The sequence below is a fragment of the Rhipicephalus sanguineus genome, chromosome 4 (assembly GCF_013339695.2).
Source record: "Rhipicephalus sanguineus isolate Rsan-2018 chromosome 4, BIME_Rsan_1.4, whole genome shotgun sequence".
NCBI lineage: Eukaryota > Metazoa > Arthropoda > Arachnida > Ixodida > Ixodidae > Rhipicephalus > Rhipicephalus sanguineus.
Window position 1 is genome coordinate 153,938,636 of NC_051179.1, and position 25,309 is coordinate 153,963,944.

At 44.8% G+C, this 25,309-nt stretch overlaps 1 protein-coding gene across 1 annotated transcript in view; it reads left to right on the forward strand.

Annotated features, from left to right (window-relative positions):
* Positions 1 to 25,309, forward strand: part of LOC119391761 (endothelin-converting enzyme-like 1) — a 61,349-nt gene that overhangs the window by 12,826 nt on the left and 23,214 nt on the right. The window contains exons 2-4 of the mRNA XM_049415389.1: positions 78 to 176; positions 372 to 474; positions 1,511 to 1,543. Coding sequence (XP_049271346.1) covers positions 78 to 176; positions 372 to 474; positions 1,511 to 1,543 — 235 coding nt within the window. The remainder of the gene's footprint in view (positions 1 to 77; positions 177 to 371; positions 475 to 1,510; positions 1,544 to 25,309) is intronic.

The window sequence follows — 25,309 nt, forward strand, 5'->3', positions numbered from 1 at the left end:
AATTATTGCAGGTAGGGAAATGGGAATAATGGAAGAGGTAGAATGGGTAAGAGCGGGTAGGTGGGTCCCTATTCCAGGATTCCAGTGATCCTGGCTACACGCTCCGCCTGGTCCAAGAGGCCTCTCTGGACCTCAAGCCCCGGCCGAGCGAGGAGGACCTCCCACGGCTCCCTACAGTAAATACGTAACATAGGCGAGTTTGCCTCCCGTGGTCTTGCTGCGCATTCCCACGTCACATGTGGCGGTGACGGCCGTGCACCACACCATGGACAAGCACCGGCATGTAACGTGGGATTCATGTGGTGGGGCTTTTCGAAGTGGAGATAGGTGTGCGTTTGCATTCTGTATGCGCGAGATTCTGCTACTCCCAGCTGCGGCGGGGCAAGATGTTCTCTCGTGCGACGTTGGTGATCGAGGATGTCTTGGGTCGTAAGCGGACTACCTTGACAAGGGCTGTGGCTCCCAGCTCGGTTTGTAAGTTCTCGAACAAGGGTTGCGCGCTCTCGTTGCCTGGGATACCATCGTGAAATGGACCTCACATGGTCGCATGTCACTTCGCATGTTCTTGGAGTGCGTCGCCTAATATTCTTGGCGCGATTCGTGGCAATCTACCTTGTACGCACATTCAGCACGCTGCTTGGGAGTCGGAGATGACCAGTGCCAACTGCCAGGCGCTGTCGCCATGCTTGACTGCGATCGCGACTGCTGAGGCTTCGGCAGTGGCTGTACATTGGGTTTTTTACTGAGGCCGTTATGTCAGTTCTATTCCGTTGCGTGTTGCGAACGGCTACTGTGACGTGTCCTCTGACGGTCTGAGTGGCGTCCGTGTGTAGCACTTCTTGGTTGTTTCCGAAGCTTTTGATGAGTTGCTCGGCTCGGGCTTGCCTTCTGTCTTTCTGGCATTCATCTTTTTTGGTATTTGTGTCGGTAGTATTTGCGTACTGATGTGGCTTGGAACTTTGATGGATTTTGTCACTGCAATTTTGCGGTCTCATCGGGTATCTTGGTTCAAACGACAGTTGTTATCCGGCTTGCGTTAGACATAGTCGTTCCGTCTGAGGTATCAGAGCCGCTGCCTTCAGCTCTTCAAGTGAGTTGTGAACTCCTGTGTCGTGGAGTCTTTCATTCGTAGTGTTCATCGGCAATCCTATATAGTGCCGCTTCGCAGGCGCCCCGTATGATTTAGTCCACCATCTTGGTTTCTGAACAACTTGAGTTTTGATAGGGTAGAACGTATGTTATCCTGCTGATAATAAAAGCTCGAACAAGTCGTATTGTTTCGCTTTCGTGTAGGCCTCTCCGTTTCTGTGCGATTCTTCCAATTAGTATGGCTATTTGCTTCATTGTCGTTTTCACGGTTGCGACAGTGTTACTTTGGGTCCAGAGGCCCAATACACGCATCTTTGTCCTTTTTGGAAGCGCGCTGCTTTCTCATTGGAAATGCAGGTTTGGCCTGTTGCGATAGTTTCTTCCGTGAACTCTGATCCATTCGGACTTTTCTGGTGCGCAGGCCACGCCGTGTTCTGCCGCAAAATCTTCAACAGTGAGTGCTGATGGCTTCTTGCAGGGTACTTTCTTTGTAGCGTAACGAGCCTTTGCGCATGCACAAAGTGATATCATCCGCGTAGATCTCAAATTTGAGGTCTTCGATTTGATTTAACCTTTTTCTAAATTGTTCACGCCAATGTCAAACAATAATGGCGAGTGTATAGCTCCCTTTGGAGTTACTTTGTTTGAGAGGTTTATCTTCGGCGATGGTATGCCTTCTAACCCTATCGTGGTACTCCTGCGAGTTAGGAAGGATTTGACATAGTCAAAAGTTTTCTTACCACGGGTCCACGACCCATTTGTTGTAGTTCCCCCCAGTATAAGCTTATGGGACATTCCAAAGAAATGCTCGTTGTAGGCTGATACATTCTAGAACAGAAGTCTCAAACACGCGGTCCGGCCCGCACATGGCCGTCCCTTATTTTTTTATGACTTCATGTCTGATGTTTTGTGACTTTGTTAAATCGTACTCGCATTATTTTCTCGCCTATTGCGATTAATAACCTTTTTTTCCGGGTATGATATGCATGCAGGTTGATTGGTTCCAAGCATTTTTTCACGAGGCATGCCCCATCATGCATTGAAACATAACCGTGGAACAAATACTGTATTTCATAATCCGCGTCCATATTTTAGTCATTTTTGAGATTTGTATCGATATGCTTCACGAATCCTTACTCCAAATTGCCTTCAGGAATGGGCAAGGAATGGGAATAAAAGGGGACGGCATTCTTGCAAATTGCAACGTTAACTGACATTTTGTTGACGGCAATAACCCGCAAGCTTCGTCCTGCGTTCTGTGGCAGCCCTACACCGAATCCCGAGCCTTCGTCGGGAACACGTTGTGCATCGCTCATCTTATACGAACGATCCAGCGAGCCGTTTTGCCCTGCCGAATGCCGTCGTCCGAACAACGTTGTATTCTTCCTTGGGAAACTGCGCCTTTCTCGCTTTAAAAACCACGGAGACAAGATTCCTGACGCATTAAAGAGCCAACTGAAAAATCTTAAATGTGTGATATACGGTCACCAATAAATAAATAAATGAACAAACAAATAAATAAATAAATAAATAAATAAATAAATAAATAAATAAATAAATAAATAAATAAATAAATAAATTAATAAATAACTTGGACTTATCCCTCGTCAGAGTTGAGCAGGCGAAACCACTGCGCGTTTGCGGATATACTTCCAAAAATCCGCCATCCATCAGGGGTTCTTTTTTTTTTCAGGCTTGTAATATGAGTCGTTATCTTGACTGTAATTATTAGAGGCCAAATTTTTAGGTATTAAGAAAGCGCGTTTTAGGCGCCAGAAAAAAAAAAGGCAGGCAAAACAACGTTTTAGGCCTTCAACGTCGTGAATATAGGCACAATCAGTTGCCACATAAATGCAAATAATTTCAAGCGAAGGCGTGCGTACGAGAGGAAAACAACAAATGTTTTTGTTTATCATGGCGCAAACGCGCCAACAGTTGAACATAGCCGTATAATTGCCTCATATAACTGCCGTACTAATGGCGATCAATTGGCTTAATTCAACAAGCACACTGCTGACTGCTCACACTCATGTTCAATGTACACTGTCGCTTACTCGAGCGTCGCATATAGTGAAACAGGCACGTAAAAGAATACTTGAATGCTGGAAATACTGATTTAAAAAATCGCGACTTCATGTCTGCCTGACGCAATTAAATATGACACAACAAAAACTGACAAATAATAAATGCAAGAGAGACGACGATTTATTAAGAAATTAACGGGTTCTTACATGAGGTCTGTAGTTGCAACTCTGGCATTTTCTCATATACAATGACATAATCCGAATTGTACAGGCAAGATGTCCCTACACTGCCAAATACACTTCCGCCCATTTGCAGTGCACATGTTTGAAGAAATCTGATTGGAGAGCACGCGGAACGTAGTCTAACAATCACTGCGAAAATTGTGGAAACGATAGCAAGCTACCGCCATCTCCAAATTTTTGTATTCAAAATTGTACCTCGCTGAAAATGAGCTTCTACGCCGAGAAGGAACGCTCGACGTCGATAGATGTTATTGGAAAGTAGTTTCAATTGGAGACGTTCGATGACTTAACTGACAGTGGGATCTTAGAGAGCTCACGAGCAAGGACTCCTGACACTTCTTTAAGGGCAGAAAATACCTTGTTATTGTCCAAGACCGATTGTAACTTCGCACGTGCCCTTTCGGCTACTGCTCCTTCAGGAACGGCGGCGATTCTTTGCTGTGCATGGAGAGTTAGCGCAATGATCGCAATTAGAGTTTCTTCCGAACTTTGATTTTTCTTGATAGCGTTTGCTAGGAACGTGAAGTTGCCGCACAAGTATGCGAGGTCTCCATGGGGGCTATTTGCAGAGAGGACAGCTTGAGCCTTCCTGGCTGCAGCATTCTAAATCATCACCTAAGAAGCCGTTAATCGCGACCTTCATGTCCAAAAAGTAGCAGTTGTAATGCTCAACAGCTTCTAGCCATGTACCCCAACGTGTCACGATAGGTTCTCGTGGAATGGGTACGTCAGGCAACTTCTCCTTGAACGGGCGCACTCGAGAGAGTGCACTCAGGAACAAGGCCTTGGCTGTTGTTTTCCGGTTGTTTTCTGGGAGTTGGTTGAACCAGAGGACTAGGTTGAACTCCACAGAGTTTCGAGCAATAAATGTTGGCCGGTGACATGAACAACGGCCTCAAGCTGCACTCGAAAGTGAAACTTGAGGCTAAAAAAATTCGGCAGATGCCACGTACCGTGGGAGTCGATGTTATGCGAAGCATGCAATTTTTGTTTATTGAACGACACGTCACAAAATGACGCTAAAGATTTGTACAAATTTTATACGCACACATATATGTTGAACAGCCGCACATGTGCTATATAACCAGTTGTTTACGGTTGGGTAACGCTCCCAATGGCAACGTGGGTATAACCAACACCAGAAGCGGTAAGCTGATATGTAGCGCTTATACTTGTCCCTTATGATGCCCCGCCACGGTAGTCTAGTGCTTATGGCGCTCGACTGCTGACCCGCAGGTCGCGGGATGGAATCGCGGCCGCGGCGGCTGCATTTTCGATGGAGGCAGAAATGTATGAGGCCCGTGTACTTAGATTGAGGTGCACGTTAAAGATCCCCAGGTGGTCGAAATTTCCGGAGCCCTCCACTACGGCGTCTCTCATAATCATAGCTTGGTTTTGGGACGTTAAACCCCAGACATTATTATTATTATTATTATTATTATTATTATTATTATTATTATTATTATTATTATTATTATTATTGTCCCTTATGATGGAGAACGCACGCACGTTTCACGAACCCGTGTGCATGTGTAGAAGAAGTTCTTGACACTTCTTGAACAAGGTCATCATCACCGTGATCAGTGAGCCCCAGCAGCTTGCTATAGGATCCGGTCGTGATCGCGGTGACGAGGGGTCCATGGGTAGTGAAGTATGTGGTATAGTAGAGCTGTCGGAATTCGCGGATGCCTCGGTCATTTTGTCGATAAATTGTAAGTCGATAGAGCCGGCGACAGTCGGAACCCGAAGCCACCCTTCGCGTTGGTGAGGTATGGGCCGTCCAGGCTGGTAGGCCTGGATAGTGTTACGTAGACCAACATCAGTGGGTGGCGCTTGTCGTATTCGTAGACTACCTGGGCGTATGTGGCCTACGTTGCCTAGTCTACAAAGCGGCTTTCAATCAATCTGGAACTTTACGGTGCGGTGATGTGGATATCATATTTAACTTTTGTTAATGTATCCCTCCGGGGTCAAGCAATGCTTCACTATATAGCTTGCTGAATCATAGGAATACAAATGTAATGTTTATTAGACTGCTATAAAAGCGGAGGCAACACTGGAACCACAGACGTTAATCTGATATGACGCCTGTATCGTAGGAGTACACATCCTAGGAGTATCATGTAGTGCTCATTGCTTTCTTATAAAATTAGATAGCAAGCACCACAACCACAATTGACGTTGCACCGATATTACTCCTGCGTAGGCTGTTTTTCCAAAGCAATTTATAGACCTGGCGTGGCTCAGTGGTAGAATACCTGATTGCCACGCAGAAGGCTTGGGTTCGATTCCTGCTGGGATCCTAATTTTCATTCTTTCCATTCGTCAAGTCAACGCTGTCGATGTTGGTTTTTCTTAACGCACTTGCATTTAAGTTACCAATGCCTGTTCTAGCCGTTCTTGGGTAGATATGAACTGTAAATCACCTGTGGCGCATACCCGTATGCCGCGGCCCGTGGCAAACGGGTATGTGCCACACGTGTCTAGTGGAAAGGGTTTGACGACGTACGCGACAGGATTTTCACATTATTCATGTCATGACCCGGCAGTCATATTCGTGAAATCCTCTTACCCTCCCAAGCAAATTTTGGTCTACACTAGGTTAAAGAGGCGATCATGAGAGCACCCAGACGTAGGCGGCTAGATAGATAGATAGATAGATAGATAGATAGATAGATACGTAGATAGAAACGCTCAAAGTGCCAGAGGTTCGCTAAGAAATGCTTCGCATTTAATAGTGTTCATACACGCCCCGATTTTGAAAATAGGCATTTATAGGCACTTATAAGCATTTAGGCACAAACACCGAAAAGTCACAGTTTCGCCGTAACGGCGAAGCAATGAATGCGATAGCAATAAATTGGAATGTAACGCGAATAACGGAAAGCAGCTCGAAATTTCCAGTGCGTCGCTCGAGCCCAAAGGAAGCACGAAAAGAACGCACGCAGGACGAGCGCGAACTATCATGCGTCACAGCTCGACACTGGAAGCGCACTGCTCAAACATAAAGCAGGACGCACGAAACGAACGAACAGGTACACACAAGACGAGCGCGAGCTAACTGTCCCAGTTGTTACTTATTTCTGTTTGAACAGCGCGCCCCTTTCGCAAACGCGGCCGCTGCAGCGAGCGAAGCGCCAGTGTGTGTGTCTTCTTCCCTTCGTCCTTGTCTTTTCGCTACCACATCCAAGAGCGAAGCGACCTTCGTACGCTCTGTGACTTCAGCGCGGACATCGCGGGGAAAGCACAAGACATACAACCCCCCGCCCCCCCCCCCCCCCCCGCCAGCCGCCCCCTTCTTTCCTCGAGATAAGCGCATGAAGGCGACCATGCCCTGTAGGTCGAAGAGCAACGGCGTTCGCAGGAACGGGGCGACGATCTTTAAAGCGCGCCACGCGTGCACATCGCGCCATCTATGTGGTAACTAAGAAAGCATGCTGATGTAAGTGGTGTATATAAATAGCTCGCCGTTAGCAGAGTCAAAGACGGTGCTGTTGGTGGCGTAACCGTCTAACGCCATGCGCTGGAAAGCGGGAGGTCCCCCGTTCGATTCCGCGCGTCGGAAAGTTTTTCTGAATTATTTTTCTCTTTGATATATATATATATATATATATATATATATATATATATATATATATATATATATATATATGCGGTGCATAACGGCGGCGACGGCCAAAATCAGCCGAGACTGTCCATATAATTGCTATCGCAATAAAATAGGCATTTATAGGCACTATAAGAACACTTCTTAACCTCTAATTCATGCTCATATATCAAATTGGGGCAATAGCAGCGCAAGGAACAAAAAAGGCATTTCCTAAATTCCGGTTTCTGGTAATATACTTGCGTGGAGTCCGAAACTAAGTCGGTAGAATATTTTTCGACGCACTCATTAGGTACCGTATTTGAAGATGTCGGCGCGCACGATTTTTATCCGTTAGGGCAGTTAGATGTTTATCAGGAAGCCAATTCGTATATTCCGAGCGCCAAGACTCTTTACTGGGAAATACGTTTGTGTATGATGCTCAAAAGAAGCCCTGAGGTGTACATTGTGTTCAACATTGTCGGTGATCGGCACAGACCACTAGGTATAGTGGACAAGTAATCGTGCAAATCAAGGTAGTCACCACACAGTTTATACAATGTGCCAATACAATCAAGGTAGTCACCACACAGACACCACACAGTTTGTACAATGCTGGGTAAGCCCTTCGTAAGGACTGTCGCAGGGAGTTATCTTTCTTGACGGACTAAGTTTGTCGAGATACACAAACGTAAACGTCAGAACAGGAGACATCTAAAGTTTGATCATTTGAGGGGTAGATGCCTACAATGTTACCAGGACTAACTATCAAGGTATGTTGCTCAAGGAAATTACGCCCTTAAAGTCCAACAGGCTGTATTTGTTCTCTATGTTGTAGTTTCAATTGGAAGATAAGGATGGATGTATGGATGGATGGATGGATGCGAAACTTTATTGTAATTCCTGAGGTGCACGGCTCAACGCGCAGCGGGCCGCTCCCACGTTGGGACAGTCAGGCCAAGCCCGACCGCCGCATCGTGGGCCCTCTCCATTGGAAGATATGGGCTCTTATTTCAAATAAAATCACCAAGATATATAGCCTGTGCTTGCTACGAGAAGGTATATTACACTTTCAGTGGAAGCAATGACCTCATCAAACAAGATAGAGGAAATTTTTGGCGCACAGAAAAATCTTAACAATTATTAACAATTTTAGCAGTGTGTCATGCTAATCATTCTAGCCGGATAGAATGCTGCATAGTTTCGGTGCCCCTGCGCCGAGCTCATCTCTGTGAACCATCCGCAGAAATTAGTAGGCTGTCAAAAAATTTTTAGATCCACTGATATTTGCCTAAGCAGTCGGCACTTATACTATTTCCAAGGCGCCGAAGCTGCTTCCACGATTGACGTCGAGAGGTCATTCACTCTGTGCATGACATTTGCTCAGCTAGAGATCGAGCGAACAGATGTCGTGAACACTCACCAGCTGGCTACTATAAGTTCATTGAACTTTTTAATCAAGCCAAATCCAAGTGCTCACCGATCCAGGACAATCCTCTATAGACGCTGCCTTAACTTGTCCTTTGTCTGCAAAGCCACAGCTGTTGGTTCAGCCTTTACAAAGATGCCAGTGTTCAACAGACGAGACGCGTTGATGTCAGAGTTGACCGGCAGTCAAATCAGCCGAAGGTAAACCCATGCGGTGAATCCTTTGATATATGAGCTGAACTTTCCTCACTTTCGCAGTAGACGTCTGACATATGTTATCACCTTCAGCTGCAAATACGAGTTTCTCCGTCCAGATATAAATGCTGAGTCGTGACGTGTGCTCGTACTCGTGTGTGCAGCGCGAGCCAGAGTTCAAGGAAATAAATAAAAGAAAAAGGAAGGACGGGAGGGAGGTTGGAAAATAAGGCAGTGATGCGACTTCAGTATTGGGCGATTCCACGCGAGATCAACATGAGTCTCAAAATCGATATTTTAGATTGAATTGAGTACTTTGTGTGTTATGCGTACATGACTCGGCAGTTCGAAAGTGAACTTCTTTCTTTTGTTAGTAAATGAATAATCTCGGATTAAGACAATTCCGAGGTCATTCAGTGCAAAGGCAGCACTTTTAAGAACCGGTAATATTCGCGAATTCATAAGAATATGAAATTCTTAATATTACGGTTGCAAAGAAGAAAATAAAGCCATTTTCTGTGCATGAAACTAACCACGAAACGGGACTTATCATCAACGCTAATTTTGCAGAGGAAACTTTGCTGAACCCTCAACATATTTACAGCAACAATTAAAAAAAAAAAAGAATGCGGTGACCATGAATTCTCCACGTGCTCCTCTTAACGTAAGTGCAAAATGCTGTAGCAGTTTTTGTGGTGGAGGTGCTCGGCTCTGCTAAAGAGGTGTTACTCTACACCGTCGGTTTGCGGCAGTCTTGAAGAAAATGCATGGCACAAATGTGCCAAGCATTTCCTTCAAATAAACGTTTATTATTTCAAGAGCCAGCGTGTCGCCTTCACCTTTGGCGGGTGACCACCTCCAGATAGCCGTTGGCTTTTGCTGCGTTTTGAGCCTGGTTCATCAGCACACGCTAGTCCTCTAGACTCTCGGCTGCGACCACAGCCTACGAGTTTGTATCTTTCGGTCTAGGACAGCCGATTACCACGTAGGGCTGCTGCAATGGTACAGTGGTTACCGTGCTCGGCGAGCTGACCTGAAAGACGCAGGTTCGATCCCGGCCATGGAGGTCGCATTTCGATGCAGACGAAATGCTAGAGGCCCGTTTACTTCGATTTAGATGCACGTTAAAGAACCCCAGGTGGTCGAAATTTCCGGAGCCCTCCACTACGGCCTCTCTCGTAATCATATCGCGGCTGTGTAGTCGCACGTAAAAAGTATTATTATTATTATTATTATTATTATTATTATTATTATTATTATTATTATTAGAGTTCAGCTTTTTTCGAACTCTCTCTAAACGCCTATATAAACGGGATCATAGTTCGTACATTGAATTCTTAGAAAAAAGCGCCTCTGACAGGCCGGCTGAGTTTTGGAAGTATGTACGTAAACGGTCTAGCAAAAGCGGAGAGTCCTTCAGACTACTAGACTCAAATGGGGTAGAAGTGCATGCCGTCGCTGACTGTTTTGCCACACATTTCTCATCCGTTTATAAGGCCTCAGACTCCAGCACTGATATCAGACAACAGCCCAAGGCAGTTAGCTCATCCAGTGCTTTGTCGCTGGATGAAAATCTGATCAGCGAATGCATTAAGCGCTTAAAACCATCCTTATCATGTGGCCCAGATGGCATCCCCTCCGCCATACTAAAAGCATATGGTACTATATTTGTCCCAGTACTGACTACGATCATATGCAGCTTTTCTGGACACCAGCGGCCTAGTTCGCGTGAACGACACCACGTGGCGTATCGACCTTAAAGAATTCAAAAGTCCCGCCATGACGTATGCAGTGACGCGGCACTAAATAAAAGAGAACCAAAAGAAACAGTACACACGCCTCGAGACTGTCGCTTCACCTCAGTGCGCGGAAAAGAGAGCGATGTGTGTCGGCGTTATCTCGACGGCGACGACTGGCAATGAATTGGCAGTTTATCTAGACGTGCCATGCCAAATGTCCGGGCGTTATAGATGCGCCCACGATGCATCAAGAGAATCGTGTTTTTATTTGTTTGTTTGTTTAGTTTCTTGCGCTGGGCCGCACCGGTGGGATATTGGAGCAGCATGCTGCTTTCCGAGTTTCTTTTTTCAGCTAGCGGGAACCATTATGTTTGGGTACGAACAGGATATTGTGGTTGCATAATAAACCGAATTTCCTTTGGTGTACCACTTGGGTGATGCTTGTTTGCTCCTTGCGTTACCTCAAATTAGAACTGGATAAGTTTGAGAACGCTAGGAATGAGAGTAAAAAAAAAAAAAGGAAGTTAAAGATAGTTTTTATTCGTTTTCATTTAGTTCTTATTGAAATGTGGCTGCCACCGCAAGCTTGGCGCTGTCTAAGCGGCTGTGCAAAAATGATACAGTCGTTGAAAGATGATCTTGTACACCGGAAAATGTGAACTTGGTTAGCTTTTTGTTAGGAATGAACGTATAGTAGAACATATACGACTGACGTGTTGTGTAATAATCTCTAGATCTGCCGTCTATCCCGCTAAAAAAGGCACTTATCTATCCTAATTGCATTTCTTCTTTCTCTTTCTATTTTTTCCCTTTTTTTCTCACGGTTGACTGACTCGTATGCTCGAGGTGATTGTCTTGATTCCTGTTGGCGCAGATACACATATAGGTTACTCTGGCCTGGTTGTTCTCCCTGAAGCTCTCCTTTCATGTTCTGTAGGCGCAGTCTCTTTCAACTTTGCAATACAGCAAGCACAAAGTCGATCATGAATCACCTACTGGCCCAATCGTCCACTTTGATCAGCACAAAGAAATTCCGAAGAGCGAATTTCGGCGTTTTTGCGCTGACAACAACGATTGTTAATGCAAGATAATATAGTAACTATTCCAACAATCTCTCAAGATCACTTCTTTATTCTGTATCACTCCTGATGTAGCATACAAAATGCATTTGACTTGCTCAACAACGGGTCACAAGACACATCAGAGAAAAGCGAACCCTTAATTCCCCCTTCTTTCGTTCACCCAGCATATCAAAATTTCTTCAGTTGTGAGTGGAGATCCTTCTGTTGCCACGAAGATGTGCAGGCGTTCCAAAGGAATAACAAACATTTCTTTCCAGGAGGTTCCCTTAAGAGAACAATGGTGTTTATGCGCACAGGAATTTTGATTAGTAGTTTTTCGCTCGTAGCAATGACTGAAAAATACCAGTCTTCAGCCAGATAAAGCCTAGTGAAATCTGCTTTTTCCCTTAATATCTACTGCTTTTCAAGCAGTAGTCTTCTTCCTCTGAAAGCCCAACGGAAAATGACCCATATCGAATGGAATGATTACAGCTCCGCTCGAGGGTCTTCAAAACCGGAGCTTTTTTTTTTTTTATTCATGATGCAAAATATCAGCCGCGTATTGAATCCTGGAATCTTCTGGCTTGATACAAATGTCAAAGCTGCGAAGACATTCCTGGTTGAGATTTTTTTTTTTGGCTCAAACGTGTAGGCCCACCTTGAAAGTCCCTTCCACTGTATCGGGTAGTTTTGTCTCTATTGTAAATAAGGAAATCATAGTAAAATAGATAGTAAGAAATATATAATTGAATATTAAATTTTACTGCAACATAAAAGTTGCAATAGAAATACGCGCGAAAGCGACTAAGAAAAATTAATAATATTTCAGAAGAAGCGATAACTGGCATGTAGCCTCGAGTTTAATAATAGGGATATCTGCACAGAGGTGTGAAGTCTGGTTAATGCGCATCAATAGCACAGCGCTATCATAGATGCACGCGTTTTAGAAAACACCCTCTAGACATGGTATTCCCTCTCAGCTTTGTCTGAGTGGAAATAGCTCAAAGAATTGAATTCCTGTCAATCTGATAACATGTTATTTGTTTTCTTAGATTAGGCCCTAAATCTGCCCTATGGTGGCTCTGCGCTGTACAGCGCACACGTGTGCTGTACAGCGCAGAGCCACCATTTAGGGCAGATTTGTAGCGACGCGGAAATTACCTCCTTGATAGTGAGAAAGTTCAAATATGTGTACACAATAACATTCTCAATATTTACTTATGGACAAATATTTGGGATCGTGGAACATAAGGTGAGCTTGAGTGAGGTCACGCTTTTTTAGAGTAAATACTTACTCTATCACTATATATATATTCGCGATGTGCTTTCTTAAAGGGACTGACAACTGATCGAAATGTGTCACAAGACCCTGGCTGTGAATTACAGTGACGTAAACGAGCTTTTTTTTTTCACCATATGATTAGGATTTGTATTATTGAATTGCGCTTTGAACTTCACAACGGCATGTCGCGTTGCCTGACGGGCAAGCCTTCATAGTGCACGAATGAGATGTGCAGGATGCTGTACGCAGTCCGCTGCTATTTACTAAAGAAAAAAATGCGTTTAAAATAATCCGCACGTTATTAGGCATTCTGGATTTATTCTGTGCTTATAAAAGAGTAAAAGGAGTTGACGTTGAGAGGTGGCGTTGCCTTCGCGGCTACTAGTGAACGCATGTCGAGCAACGGCGCATGCGCGCGGCGCTTTCTACATTGAATGAACTTCCAGGTAGCACACATCAAAAACCGGAAAAAGGGCATTGCATACCGCTGGGGCTGTGGCATGGGCTTCGCAAGACACTGATCTACGTAGGCGGTGTCACGGCTGAAACTTTAGTAAAGGCATCGTTTCTTTTTTCAATGAGTACTACCCGCAAGGCATTCTCTACACACACACACACACACACACACACACACACACACACACACACACACACACACACACACACACACACGCGCACTTTATATATATATATATATATATATATATATATATATATATATATATATATATATATATATATATATATATATATATATATATATATATATATATATATATATGTAGAGTGCATTACCGACCACGTTAGTCATAAACCTGAGGCGAACAAGCAAGACGAGCTTGATCTGTTCATTATTTTGATGAACCGTAATTAGGCTTGGCTCGGGAACACAGTGCGGAGGGCAATCTAGTGAGCGTCGAATACTTGGCTCATTGAATCGGTAAGCAGAACTGTAAAGCGAAAAGCGCTGGTTAGTTTTGAAGTCTTCTTCCTCGCTGTTTTCATTCACTCTGTTGTACATTGCTGCTAACATGGGTACCTGTTAAGGGAAATCCATCAGTAAAGACAACATGCATGTGTCCATGCCTGGACTTCCCTCTTAGTTACTCCCTCTTATTACTCTTTCAACAGCGTGAAGTGGCGTTGCGGCAACAAAGGCAGTGTGTAATCGGCTAATATTCCCTATGAAATTACCTATGCTTTTCAGGAAAGCAGCGTACACTAAAGAACGTGTTGAAAGGGTGTCGTTTCGCCTCAAAAAAACAGTCCTGATATCGTGCATGCCTATCGATTGCATTATCGCCGCGCGCCCGGCACTTCCAGGTCACAAATGGCATGCACGTTATGAGCGTGAGACAGCATTCTTCATAGGAAAGTGGCGAGTGCCGAGAATTCAAGAAAGGAAACGCAAGCCAGCACCAAAGCAACCGGTTGAAGATCTCTCCGTCGTTGCTATGGCAACGGCGCGCGCGGCCACGCTCGCTTCCGAGTCTGCTTGCCTACCGTTTGCCTACCGTTTCGCCGTCTGTGCCGTGCATACCGCTCCCCGCCACCGGCCTGCGCCAGTCAGCGAGGGGGGGGGGGTTGTTGGGTAAAGGGAGGGGGCACTTGCTGAAGGCCTTGACAGTTTGAGAGAAACACCTATTCTCAATATTCTTGTCAGTAAAACACCGCCTCCGTATAACTTTTGGGAGGGTAGGCGGGCCCTTGGGACATACCCCCTAGCTACGGGCCTGGCCTTGGACTCCTAGGTGGCCCCGGTCGGTCTACGAAACTTCCTCCGAAGTACCACGGCCCGTACCGTGTAGCAAGCCTCGTACTTTACCATATACGCCGTCAAGTCGCTTGAGACGTAATGTAATCAAACAATGTCGAGGCATGAGATTGTGCATATGGACCTGATAAAGCCTCACTGTCACTGTGCAGCTGTCCGTAATTACCCAGGATGGCTCTTTTTCGGAGGGGAAGTAAATGTAATGCAAAAGAGCAGCACTACTTGCAGAAGCAGAGAACGCTGCTCCCGTAGAAAAAAGGCGACGATTCACAATACAAGCTTTGCGTTGGTTCTACTATTACTGGTTACGTTTCTGCGTCGTCTCTAATAGTAGAGTACTTCTTTAAAACGCTTCATTATATTTCAAATGGCTGCCCTCATGCTTGCCTTGTATTCGTTTTGTATTGTCTTCTTATGCTTGAGGTTAACTAAAATCTGGGTTCCTTTTCTTCGTTATTAAGTAATGGGTTGTGTGGTAATAAAAAATAAAACATTAGAAGTTTACTTGCTCCACTTCCAAAATCGAAACCGAAACTGCAGCAAATATCTTGGTTGCAATGCTCCAGCGAAAAAAACAGGCAACTAAATCTTCAACAGCGTTATACTAGTAATAATAATTTCTGGAGTTATACGTGCCCAAACCATAATATGTTTGTGAGGCATCTCATTGCGGTACGTTGAGGTGGGCTGCGAGTGCGTGCGAAAAGCTGCTGAATCACAGGATTTTCGTTTTGTAACTGGGAGCACCAGTCCCTGGACTTCCCGAAAGCTTTGATACACACACGTCATATCACACGGACCTATCCGATGCAGCGCACATTGCTATGTGATGTTAAGGAGAAGGCATGCTGTTTTTTTTCTGTTCACGTAGGGCGATAGATATGACAAGAGATGAATAAAAATCCCAGTTTCACCGCCAGGACGATGCAATGAGTGCGATAGCAACAAATGAAGTGAAGCTGCAGGCAGCTAACTCAGATGCAGTCTCACGTAACTCTACAAAATGCTGCTGTAAGAGAACACAGCCACTCCAGGTAGGAAAGGGGATTTCGCACAGTCTCTTCGAGTTGAGAGCGCAGCATATAGAAGGGTACATGAGCCGTCCGCTGATGCTTGTCGAGATAGCGATATTGATTTCATTTAAGTTAGGGCAAAATCATTGCACTGCTGTTTGAAAAAGAACAAATAATTTTTTCTATTCTTTGATTGGCTTAATTATCTGTTGGTTTCATTAGTAGTCTCTAACAAAAAAAAAAGAACCCCTCGAAAAATTCCCCTTCGTTCGTTAAGATTAAGACAAAACACTTGCGTTAGCCCTAAATAAAAGCAACTGCAAAAACGTCTAACTTTGTCATTTAATTACTATGCCTCGCTTGTCTAAGCTTAGTTCGCTTCCTTTACGTTGCTGAATTGTAGGTACCTGAGAAGGTCGTAACGACATCATTGAGAAGGGAGAAATAAGTTTCCACCACAATACGCGTACAAAAGTTCGAAAGAGCTTTGTTCACCATAGTTGATCGGGCGTTCTGTTCCTTAGGGCGTTTATAAAAGAGTAAAGTAAGAATTACAAATGTAGATCTGAACGATATGATACGCGTGGAGTGTTTAAACATACACTAAAAAAGTCATATAATAAAGAGAAAAAAGAAACGGCAGCTCAAGATTACAGTCAAGAACCGAAACCGAAACGAAAGCTCTTTTTTGTTTCGGCGGCGACATCCTGTGCAAAGCTGCAGAACTAAGTCACGGACTGAAAAAAAAATGCTGATCCGTCGCCAGGAATCGAACCTATGACGGCGCGGTTACGCCGCGCTCTGAACTTGAGCGATTAGCTCACTCGGCCACGGTGGACGCCTGTCGCCGGTCGTAAGCAGTGATTTATCAATTTACCACAAACATTTGAGCGACCGCACTTCAAAAAAACACGTTAGGGAACAATGTTATGCCAATTCCGGCAAGTTGAGATTGGCTTCAAACGAAGGCTGATTGTCAGGACTACATGTGATTTCCTGACCATTACCATAACTTGCTTAGTTTTACGACAGTGACCGTTTTTGTCTCGAAAAACAGGCCACATTTTTTGCCGTTTCCATAGACTCCCATTGTACAGTCTTTAACTGCTCTGGGAACAAAATTGAAGCTTACTGCAACATGATCGCTGCAGTCCTCTCGTGCGTTTAGGTTCCCAGAAGCTCTCTGTGGTCTGCGTTTTTCAACATTCACCCTCTACACTTAATTATTCGGGAAAAACTCGCCAGTTCCATTGAAAACGCGCTAGCTTCGCGCCGGGGCCGCCAGGGGCGCTGGCTGTGATGTGTCCACAAAAGCTGGATATGATTTAATAACTGCCTGGACACTTCCACATTTCCTAGCATGTGGAAAACTGCTCGTGTTTTCCCAGTATTTAAGTCGGGCTCTAAGACAGATGTTTCTAATTATCGCCCGATTTCTCTACTATGTGCCACATCAAAGATCTTCGAACTGGCTCTTCACAAAATATTGTCTTTTAGTGTGAAAAACTCATTGATTCCAAATCAACATGGTTTTCTTGCTGGCCGCTCAACTACCACAAATCTTGCTAGTTTCATGACGCAGATCTCCACACCTATTTCTCAGAGAGGACAGGTTGACGTAATCTACTGTGACCTGAGCAAGGCTTTTGACGTAGTCAGCCACACACTGATTATGGTTAAACTTGCGAACTTTGACGTTGACTTGTCGATTGTGAATCTCTTGCACAGCTATCTGCTCAATAGATCTTGTTATGTTGCCGTAAATGGCCAAACCTCTTCTTTGTATAAAGTGACTAGTGGGGTCCCCCAAGGGTCGGTATTAGGCCCACTCCTATTTTTAATTTACGTTAATGATGTTTCTTTTGCCATTCGTAATTCTTCTTTCCTCTTGTATGCCGATGACATCAAGATATTTAAGGAAATTCATTCAGTTAACGACTGTCGCTTGCTGCAGTCAGATTTGTGTTCTTTTTCCGAATGGTGCAACGGCAATAACCTTTCTCTAAATACCTCAAAGACAAAATTCATGTCTATCACTCGCAAAACATCTAGCGTGTCATTTCAATACTTTGTCAATTCTGTGCCGTTATGCAAGGTTTATGAAATCAGTGATCTTGGTGTTGTTGTTGACAGCGCGTTAAACTTTTCTTCTCACGTTAAGCGTGCTGCTATGCGGGGCCTTCGTTCTCTCGGATGTGTTTGTAGAATATCTCGAGAATTCAGGTCTCCCATGGCCCTACACAAATTGTACACGGCAATATGTCTTCCGCAACTTGAGTATGCGTCCGTGATATGGAATGGCATTGCTCAATCCAGCGGTAACACCATTGAACGAGTCCAGAAAAAATTCCTCAGCATATATAACCATCGCTTTGCTAAAAATGACTCTGGATCTCGTTCGAGTACTGCTGAATCATTATCACTGCCATCACTTCACTGCCGACGAAATCGTTCTGATCTCTTATTTCTCTACAAGATAGTCCACGGTATCATATCCTGCCCTGTACTTCTCAATTGTGTTAATTTTCGAATTCCGCGTAAGTTAACCAGAGAGAACAGACCGTTTCATGTACCCGCCTGCTTCTTCCAACACTCTACCGCTCACAGAATACAAAGTCTTTATAATATTAATTTTCTTGATCTTGACGTTTTTCATAGTCCACAATCATTGTTTTTATCCGAGCTTTGCACTGTTTTGACATAGTATGGCACAATGTACAAAGTCTTCCCTTCTCCGTCTTTCCGCATAGTTGTATATGTGCAATCTAATTTTTTATTCCCCTTCAATATTTCTCATATTGTCTAATTTTACTCCTCCCCTTTTGTGTTCATTTCTCTTTGTCTACGTGTTTTTGTTCTTTTTATTTCTGAAGACTGTCTGTATTGTATTGTTTATTTTTATTGATTTTTTTTTTTGCGTGCGCCTGCACAAAGACCTCACGGTTGTTCCTGGGCACGTTAAATAAATGATTGATTGATTGATTGATTGATTATTATTATTATTATTATTATTATTATTATTATTATTATTATTATTATATTATTATTATTATTATTATTATTATTATTATTATCGTATACTGAAGGCTGTCTTGCACTTCCTGCATACGTAATGAGATCTTGTAGAATAGATTCTTGTAGAATGTTCAATATTGCGCCGTTGACGGATGTGCTTGCTTGCGTCCGAATATTACCGTCTATTGTGTTGTTTATTTCCGGGTTTCTAGACGGTGTACCGTCCTTTCCGAATACTAAAGTTACAAAATTTCCGAGTATTTATTTAGGATGTCCCGGGCGGTCTTCGTCACCTTTGTGGACCGCTTCGGTTGGAAAGGCCGGCTGGTGTGTTCTCGGGCGCCGGTGTGTGCCGCTTCGTTCCCTGTCAGTAGTTGATGGCTAGGTGTTAAGATCATAGGCGTGCGCAGGGTTCTGCATTAGGGGGAGCCAAGCTTCATCACGGCACTCCCCCCCCCCCCCCCCCCCCCCCCAATCGAGACCGGAAGGAAAACTACTTCGCAATGAAGGCAAAAATGAAAATGATGCGATGACGGGATTCACAAACAGTTCTTAGAATGCAACGTCGGGGTTCTCGTTCGCCATCATCGCCAAAAACCTGCATGGCAATAACCTTGCACTGTAAACAATAATGGCGCAGGCCCGACTAAGTAGAGGTATGGGTCAGACTTGGCGCCTCCCTAATATGATTGGGGGGGGGGGGGGGCGGAGTTGATTTTTGTATCCACGGACCATATCATCGTTCACTGCTGGACATTCCGCACGAAACAAAGCTGCTCGTGCATCTCTGACACCATATTTTACTATGCCTAAGGGTTGACTATTGAAATAAAAAGAAAAATGTCACAGCAATTTCTTTATGTTGCAAGTGAAAAGAAAGACTTATCATAGGCATCCCTGTGGTTGAAATCCGGGGCCGAGGTTCCGATATAATAAATGATTGAAGAAGTCAACGTCACATTAAGTTCATGGCCAGCGTCGTCGCCATGACAGTCATCGTAGCTCGAGGGCCACGTTCACCGAGGCAAGAAGAAGATGAGAAGCGAACCCTGCTCTTCTGGTAAGCTAAACACGTCTCGTATTTGTGAAATTATATCAGTTAGCGCGTTATTGAAGCTAGCTGGCGCTATGAAATGCTCGTTAACACTGCTGTGAGTACAGCACATGACCTGTCTTTCTCTAGTCCTCTGTATTTGTTCTATAGCGCTGCCTTTTACATCATCATGAAATCAAACCAACTTGCCCCACCGATCAAATCAATGAAAGGGAACTTTGGGGGCTCGTTTGTTTGTTTGACACAGCCTTAATGAAAACCAGCAGATAATGAAGCCAATGAAGGTATAGGGGGCGTTAATTATTGTGCTGTTTAAGTGTACTGTGGTAATTGTGATTTAGATGTGAATAAAGTAAAGTGGACGAAGAGACAACTTGCCGCCGGCAGGGACCGAAGCTGCAACCTTCGGATAACGCGCCCGATGCTCTACCAATCCGCATTTTTCGCGACGCCCCGGCGCATGCGGCCTCCCCTAGCGGGAAAGCCGCGAAACGTCTTCTGAGCTCAGAGGCCTTGCTTCTGGCAATACCGGTTCTCCCGGCCCCTACCAAACCCCGTACCAAAAACGGCAGAGGGCAGCGCAGGAAAATGAAAGAGGCGAATTGAGCTACAGCGGCGGTCGTCCCCTCGTCCACTTTATCGGGTATTTATGTGCATGTAAACCTGGGAGTGTTAGTTAGCGCCACTCGTAGCCATGACGGCGAATGTGGAACAATCTTTCTTAGCCAGCTGGGGTCACGTGATCCTCTAACGAGCGGACAGCTGACCAATAGGTCCTCGCATACTACTTGGATGCACTAAGTCTTTTCGCGGGAAGTTGTCTTTTCACCCACTTTACTTTCTTAACATGTAATCACAATTGCTACAATACACTTAAAGCAGTACGATTAATGTTTCCTATACGTTCCTTGGCTTCATTATCTGCTGGTTTTCATCAAAGTTGTGCCCACCTATGTGTTAGTGAGCATGCTCACTGCAGCGTAGGTCATGCGGTATCTGGGTGTTAATATTTGCTCTTCGTTTCTATAAAGGACTGTGCTGCCCTGTGTAAGTAACATCATCGCAAACTTCTTGCAGTTTCTAATCGGACGTGTCATGATGGCGTCTTTGTGGCGCTCGGAAATGTCTTATTGCTGTGGAGCTCAGGAGTGCGTGGGAAGCGTTTAACCCGATAAAACTTCCTGCTAAACAAGTTGGTTCGTGACGCTAAAGGAGAATAAAATGAGCAAACCAGAGGGATACGAAAAGCCCACACGGACGGGCGCAAACATTCGACTTGCCTTACATTTGGTATTTCAAGTTAAATCCATATTCACAAATGTGCAAGAGGTGAGCCCAGATTCAAGAAGCGAAAATAATTACGTCACTAAACGCGTAAGATTTAGTGATTCAAAGTGGTTATGTTCTATGTGAAATTATGAGTCCATTCCGAACGAGATATGAAATAGAAAAGTTGAGATCAAATCAAGAAATCAAATAAAATTTATTCAAAAAGAGGACAATAAGTGAGATGCGGAACTATACCGTGAAAGAGATAAGAGGAAGCAGAAAGAAAAGATCACAGCGTCAAATCAAATAAAAGGGAACACTGCATAGGAAATACCAAAACCCATGCAGTGAAAGATAACCGGGGTCATGTTGTTTGCAATCTCGATGACGCAGCGAAGGCGGCAGAGGGCTTTTATCTTCTGAATTGTACAGCTCGCGAATCAATCATACTGCCTTGCAGGCACGTAGCCAGGATTTTTTTTCGGGTGGGGCCCAAGGCCTAATTGTTTGAAAGAAAGTATTTCCATGGCAAAAATAAAACGAAAGTTGCCCGGGAACATAGAAGGCCGGACGAATTTCGGGGGGGGGGGGGCCCGGGCCCCCCGGGGCCCCCCCCCCCCTTGCCTACGTGCCTGCTGCCTTGAGTGAAACCGAACTTGGACAGGACACTGAAGTTCCTTGACGAGTCAACTATCGAGGAGGTAAGAAGGGTCTTGCAAGCCATGTCGCGCGGAAAAGCGGCCTTAGAAAACGGTGTGACAGTCGATTTGATCACGGACGGAGGAGATTTCATTTTTGTGCAGCATATTAGTATGCAGTCCTATTTCGACCGACGTCGCATACGGACGAATTCTTACCCGCGCCTAAACCTCCTATGCAATATGCACCCGTCATATTACACAGACCCTGGTGTGGCGAAAAACCCACGCTGGTTCACATTAAGGCGGGAATGTGCAACTAGGCCAAAACACACCAACTCGCCCCTTCTTAAGGGCAGCGTACTTCGGTCGGCAGTAGGAGTCAAGCGAGGACCGGGAGAGCCGACTGGCCCCCCTAGACTAAGCTCAGCGAGCCGCAAGAGCAAGTGGAGCTCTGGACTGAGGGCCCCACCCAGAACTCACGTTAAATTAATGGCTTAATACGGTTTTCCCTCCTCCTCAACAGTTTCTGTGTTTAGGTCTTCATTCATTTTTGAAACCGCTTACCATCATTGTTAAAGAGTGCTATTAGATCTGCAAATCGTAGATTGCCGGGATATTGTCTTATCATTTATTCCTATTTCCAGTCCAGTCATTTGAATACTTCTAAGCACGTCGTGAACAAAATGGGAGAGATCCTGTCTCCTTTACCGAGCCCCATCTCTATCGCTATTCTATTGCTTTTCTTGTAGAGATACAAGGGTACTGTGTAGTTTTTGTAAATGTTGGCTATAAGGTGTGCATGTTTCAAGTACATGGTGACTTAATGCTTCCAAGACTGCTGATATCTCCACTGAGGTGAATGCCTTTTTGTAGTATATGAAAGCTATCTAAATGGGTTTGATGTACTCAGCGGATTTCTCAATTTCGTGACTGATCGCGTGGCTGTGATTGGTTATAGAGCACACGCTGCGTCTACCCGGCTTGTTCTATAGGCTGCTTAAACCGAAACTTTAGTTTGCACTATACTGAAAGTAGGCTGGTGGATATATAATGCGCGACTACGTAAAACTTATGCAGAGTGAAGAAATTGAGGAGGGCGAGACGATCTCAGAAAAGGAGAAATCTTCGCCAGCAGGGCGATGGTGGGATGCAAGCAGCCTACTGGTAAGCGTTTGTAAGAACTTTATACACAATTTTGTGCATGTGGGAATTGTGCAAGCGCCATAAAATAATGTTTTAGCAACGCAAGCCAATGAATGTGCAGAGTGGTGCCTGCAACCACCGAAGTGTGGCATGCATTACTTTTCGCGCGCCTTCAAGTCTTACAGTGCCAGTCCTTCTTGTGTAGTATACTACTTAGTATTCCCCTTCTTCGTAGAATAATGTACTGCTTCTTACAGCCCGAAATGAGTTGTTGCGAAGTGCACAAGCAAAAGCGTACCAATTTGTTACCATACACTTGTATTATACTTCCAACGCGACCCAGCGGCGCAAAAGCAGGGGACACATGCATGCACTCTATAAGGTAAACGGGAGTGTTTGGGGCGTCTTTCTGCCACATAACAATAATCATAATCTGGCTTGCTTGCGTTTTTTTTCTCAAACGCTGTGAGCTCGCTACTTTCCTGTTAACACTGCTATGTCATGCTGAGAGCCGCAGGCCGTTCGTGACCTGGATGTACCGAGGACGCGGCGATAACGCAAGGAAGGCACGCGAGATAGATGACTCTTTTGTTGTGAGGCAGAAAGACGCTCCAAATACGCCTTCACTCTCTTAAGAGTGCAGTGCCCCACTTTCCCAAAATAGTGGTAAAAGTGTATGCTGTTGATTTAAGGCTGGTTCACCCCGGCGACTAGCAACGGTCGCGCGACCGTTTGCGACTGGCGGTCAAAACGCGACTCAAAGCGACCGATGTTCACACCTGCGTGCGACCTATATATATACGTCGCCACATAGAATTCACGTCTGTTCGTATACAGCTCGCATTGCCGTTGCCCCGTAAAATAGGCTGACGTCCTGTTCCTGCGCATCTGATTGGTTCAGAGGTTTGCGACTGCAGTCGCGCGACTGAAAAATCGAGCAGCGAGCGACTGAGCCAAAGCAGTCGCTTTGCGACCAAAAACGGCCATTTGCGACCGTTTGCGAGCAGTCGCTTTGCGACCAACTTAGTCGCGCGACCGTTGCTAGTCGCCGGTGTGAACGAGCATTTAAGGTCACGTCAGCTTTATTCAATGCCGTGTTACGCAGAAGAAAATAGCGAGCACGAAGTCACAAAAGCACCTGACGGAAGTTGTCCGCGCATATCATTAACAAAGCAGGGGTCTCAAACTCACTTCAGCTAGCGGGCTGCAGTCCTGAATTTCAGTTTCCCCGTGAGGACCTGGACAACAAAGATAGGAGCGGGTTCTGGGGGGGGGGGGGGGGGGGGATTTAAATGCTTCATGTAGGTTGCCATTTGAAAGAAGGCATTTCGAATATCTCATATATGGGTCATTTCTGAAGAGGATTCCGCGTCAGGATTCGAGAAACATCGACAATGATCTCCAGAATAACTGCACTCCAAACGTTGATTCTGAAATATAAAGTTTTTGTTCCACGGTTATGTTTTAACACCTGGTGACCGCATGAGGTGCCTTACTAAAAGACTCCTTGAAATGGTCACGTCTGTGTAGATCATGAACATACTTAATAAGGGAATAAAAATATACAGGGTGTCCTAACTGTCACGCAGCACGATTTTAAAAAAGGAGGAACGGCGTTACGCGAAGCAAACATACTGCATATTGTTCGTAGTACACTGGAGTAGCCACTGCTGTTTTTTTCGTTAATGAGGTTTAATTAATTAGTCATAAATATACTTGTAACTCGACAAGTAATCACCTAATGTTCAAATGACATCTAATGTTCAAATGACATCTAACTGCGCTATTTTCAACAGTGTACTAATTGCGTGCCCATTTTTTCCGGTTGATCAAGAAAGCCCGCGAAATATGAAAATTGACGCGTGACTAGGTCGCTGCGCGCATCGGGAACCAGCGCCCTCAAGCAAGCTCGCTATTAGGTAGCCAGTATCAAGGGAAAAAATGCAGAAAGAAAAAAATATATTGATTGCGCTATCTGCCACTTCCCAATCGAAGCAACGCACCGCCTGGTTTTACAGAGTCAGGCCGTAATTAGAACAGCGTTCCTGCCGCGTTATCGATGAGAGAAGTCGGCCGTCAGATATGGATAATGATAGTGGCGTACTTTCGAACGGAATGAATCCCAGCGAAACTGCGACGCATATTGTTGGCACCCTTGCCAAAATGCGGAACGCTGTCTCTGGCCACGGCCAACAGGCAAAGCGGTTGTTTGCAGTAAGTTTACTTGAGGGCTCTGGTTTCCTTTGCTTGGGGGAGCGTAGTCACGTGTTATTTTACATACCTCGCCGGCTTTCTTTATCAGCTGAAAAAAAAAAACCAGAACGTAATTAGTACGTTGTTGAAAATTGCGCAGTTTGATGTCGTTTGAACATGCCTAGATATGCCTTAACGACATGTTCATAATTACGCGAGCGCCCCGCCACGGTGGTCTAGTGGTTATGGCACTCGACTGCTGACCCGAAGGTCGCGGGATCGAATCCCGGCCGCGGCGGCTGCATTTTCGGTGGAGGCGAAAATGTTTGAGGCCCGTGTACTTAGATTTAGGTGCACGTTAAAGAACCCCAGGTGGTCGAAATTTCCGGAGCCCTCTACTACGGCGTCTCTCATAATTACATCGTGGTTTTGGGACGTTAAACCCCAGATATTATTATTATTATTATAATTACGCGAGTGCTTGTCGAGTTATAAATATAATTAGAAAAGTTAATTAAACCTCATTAAAGAAAAAATAGTAGTGGCAACTCCAGTGTACT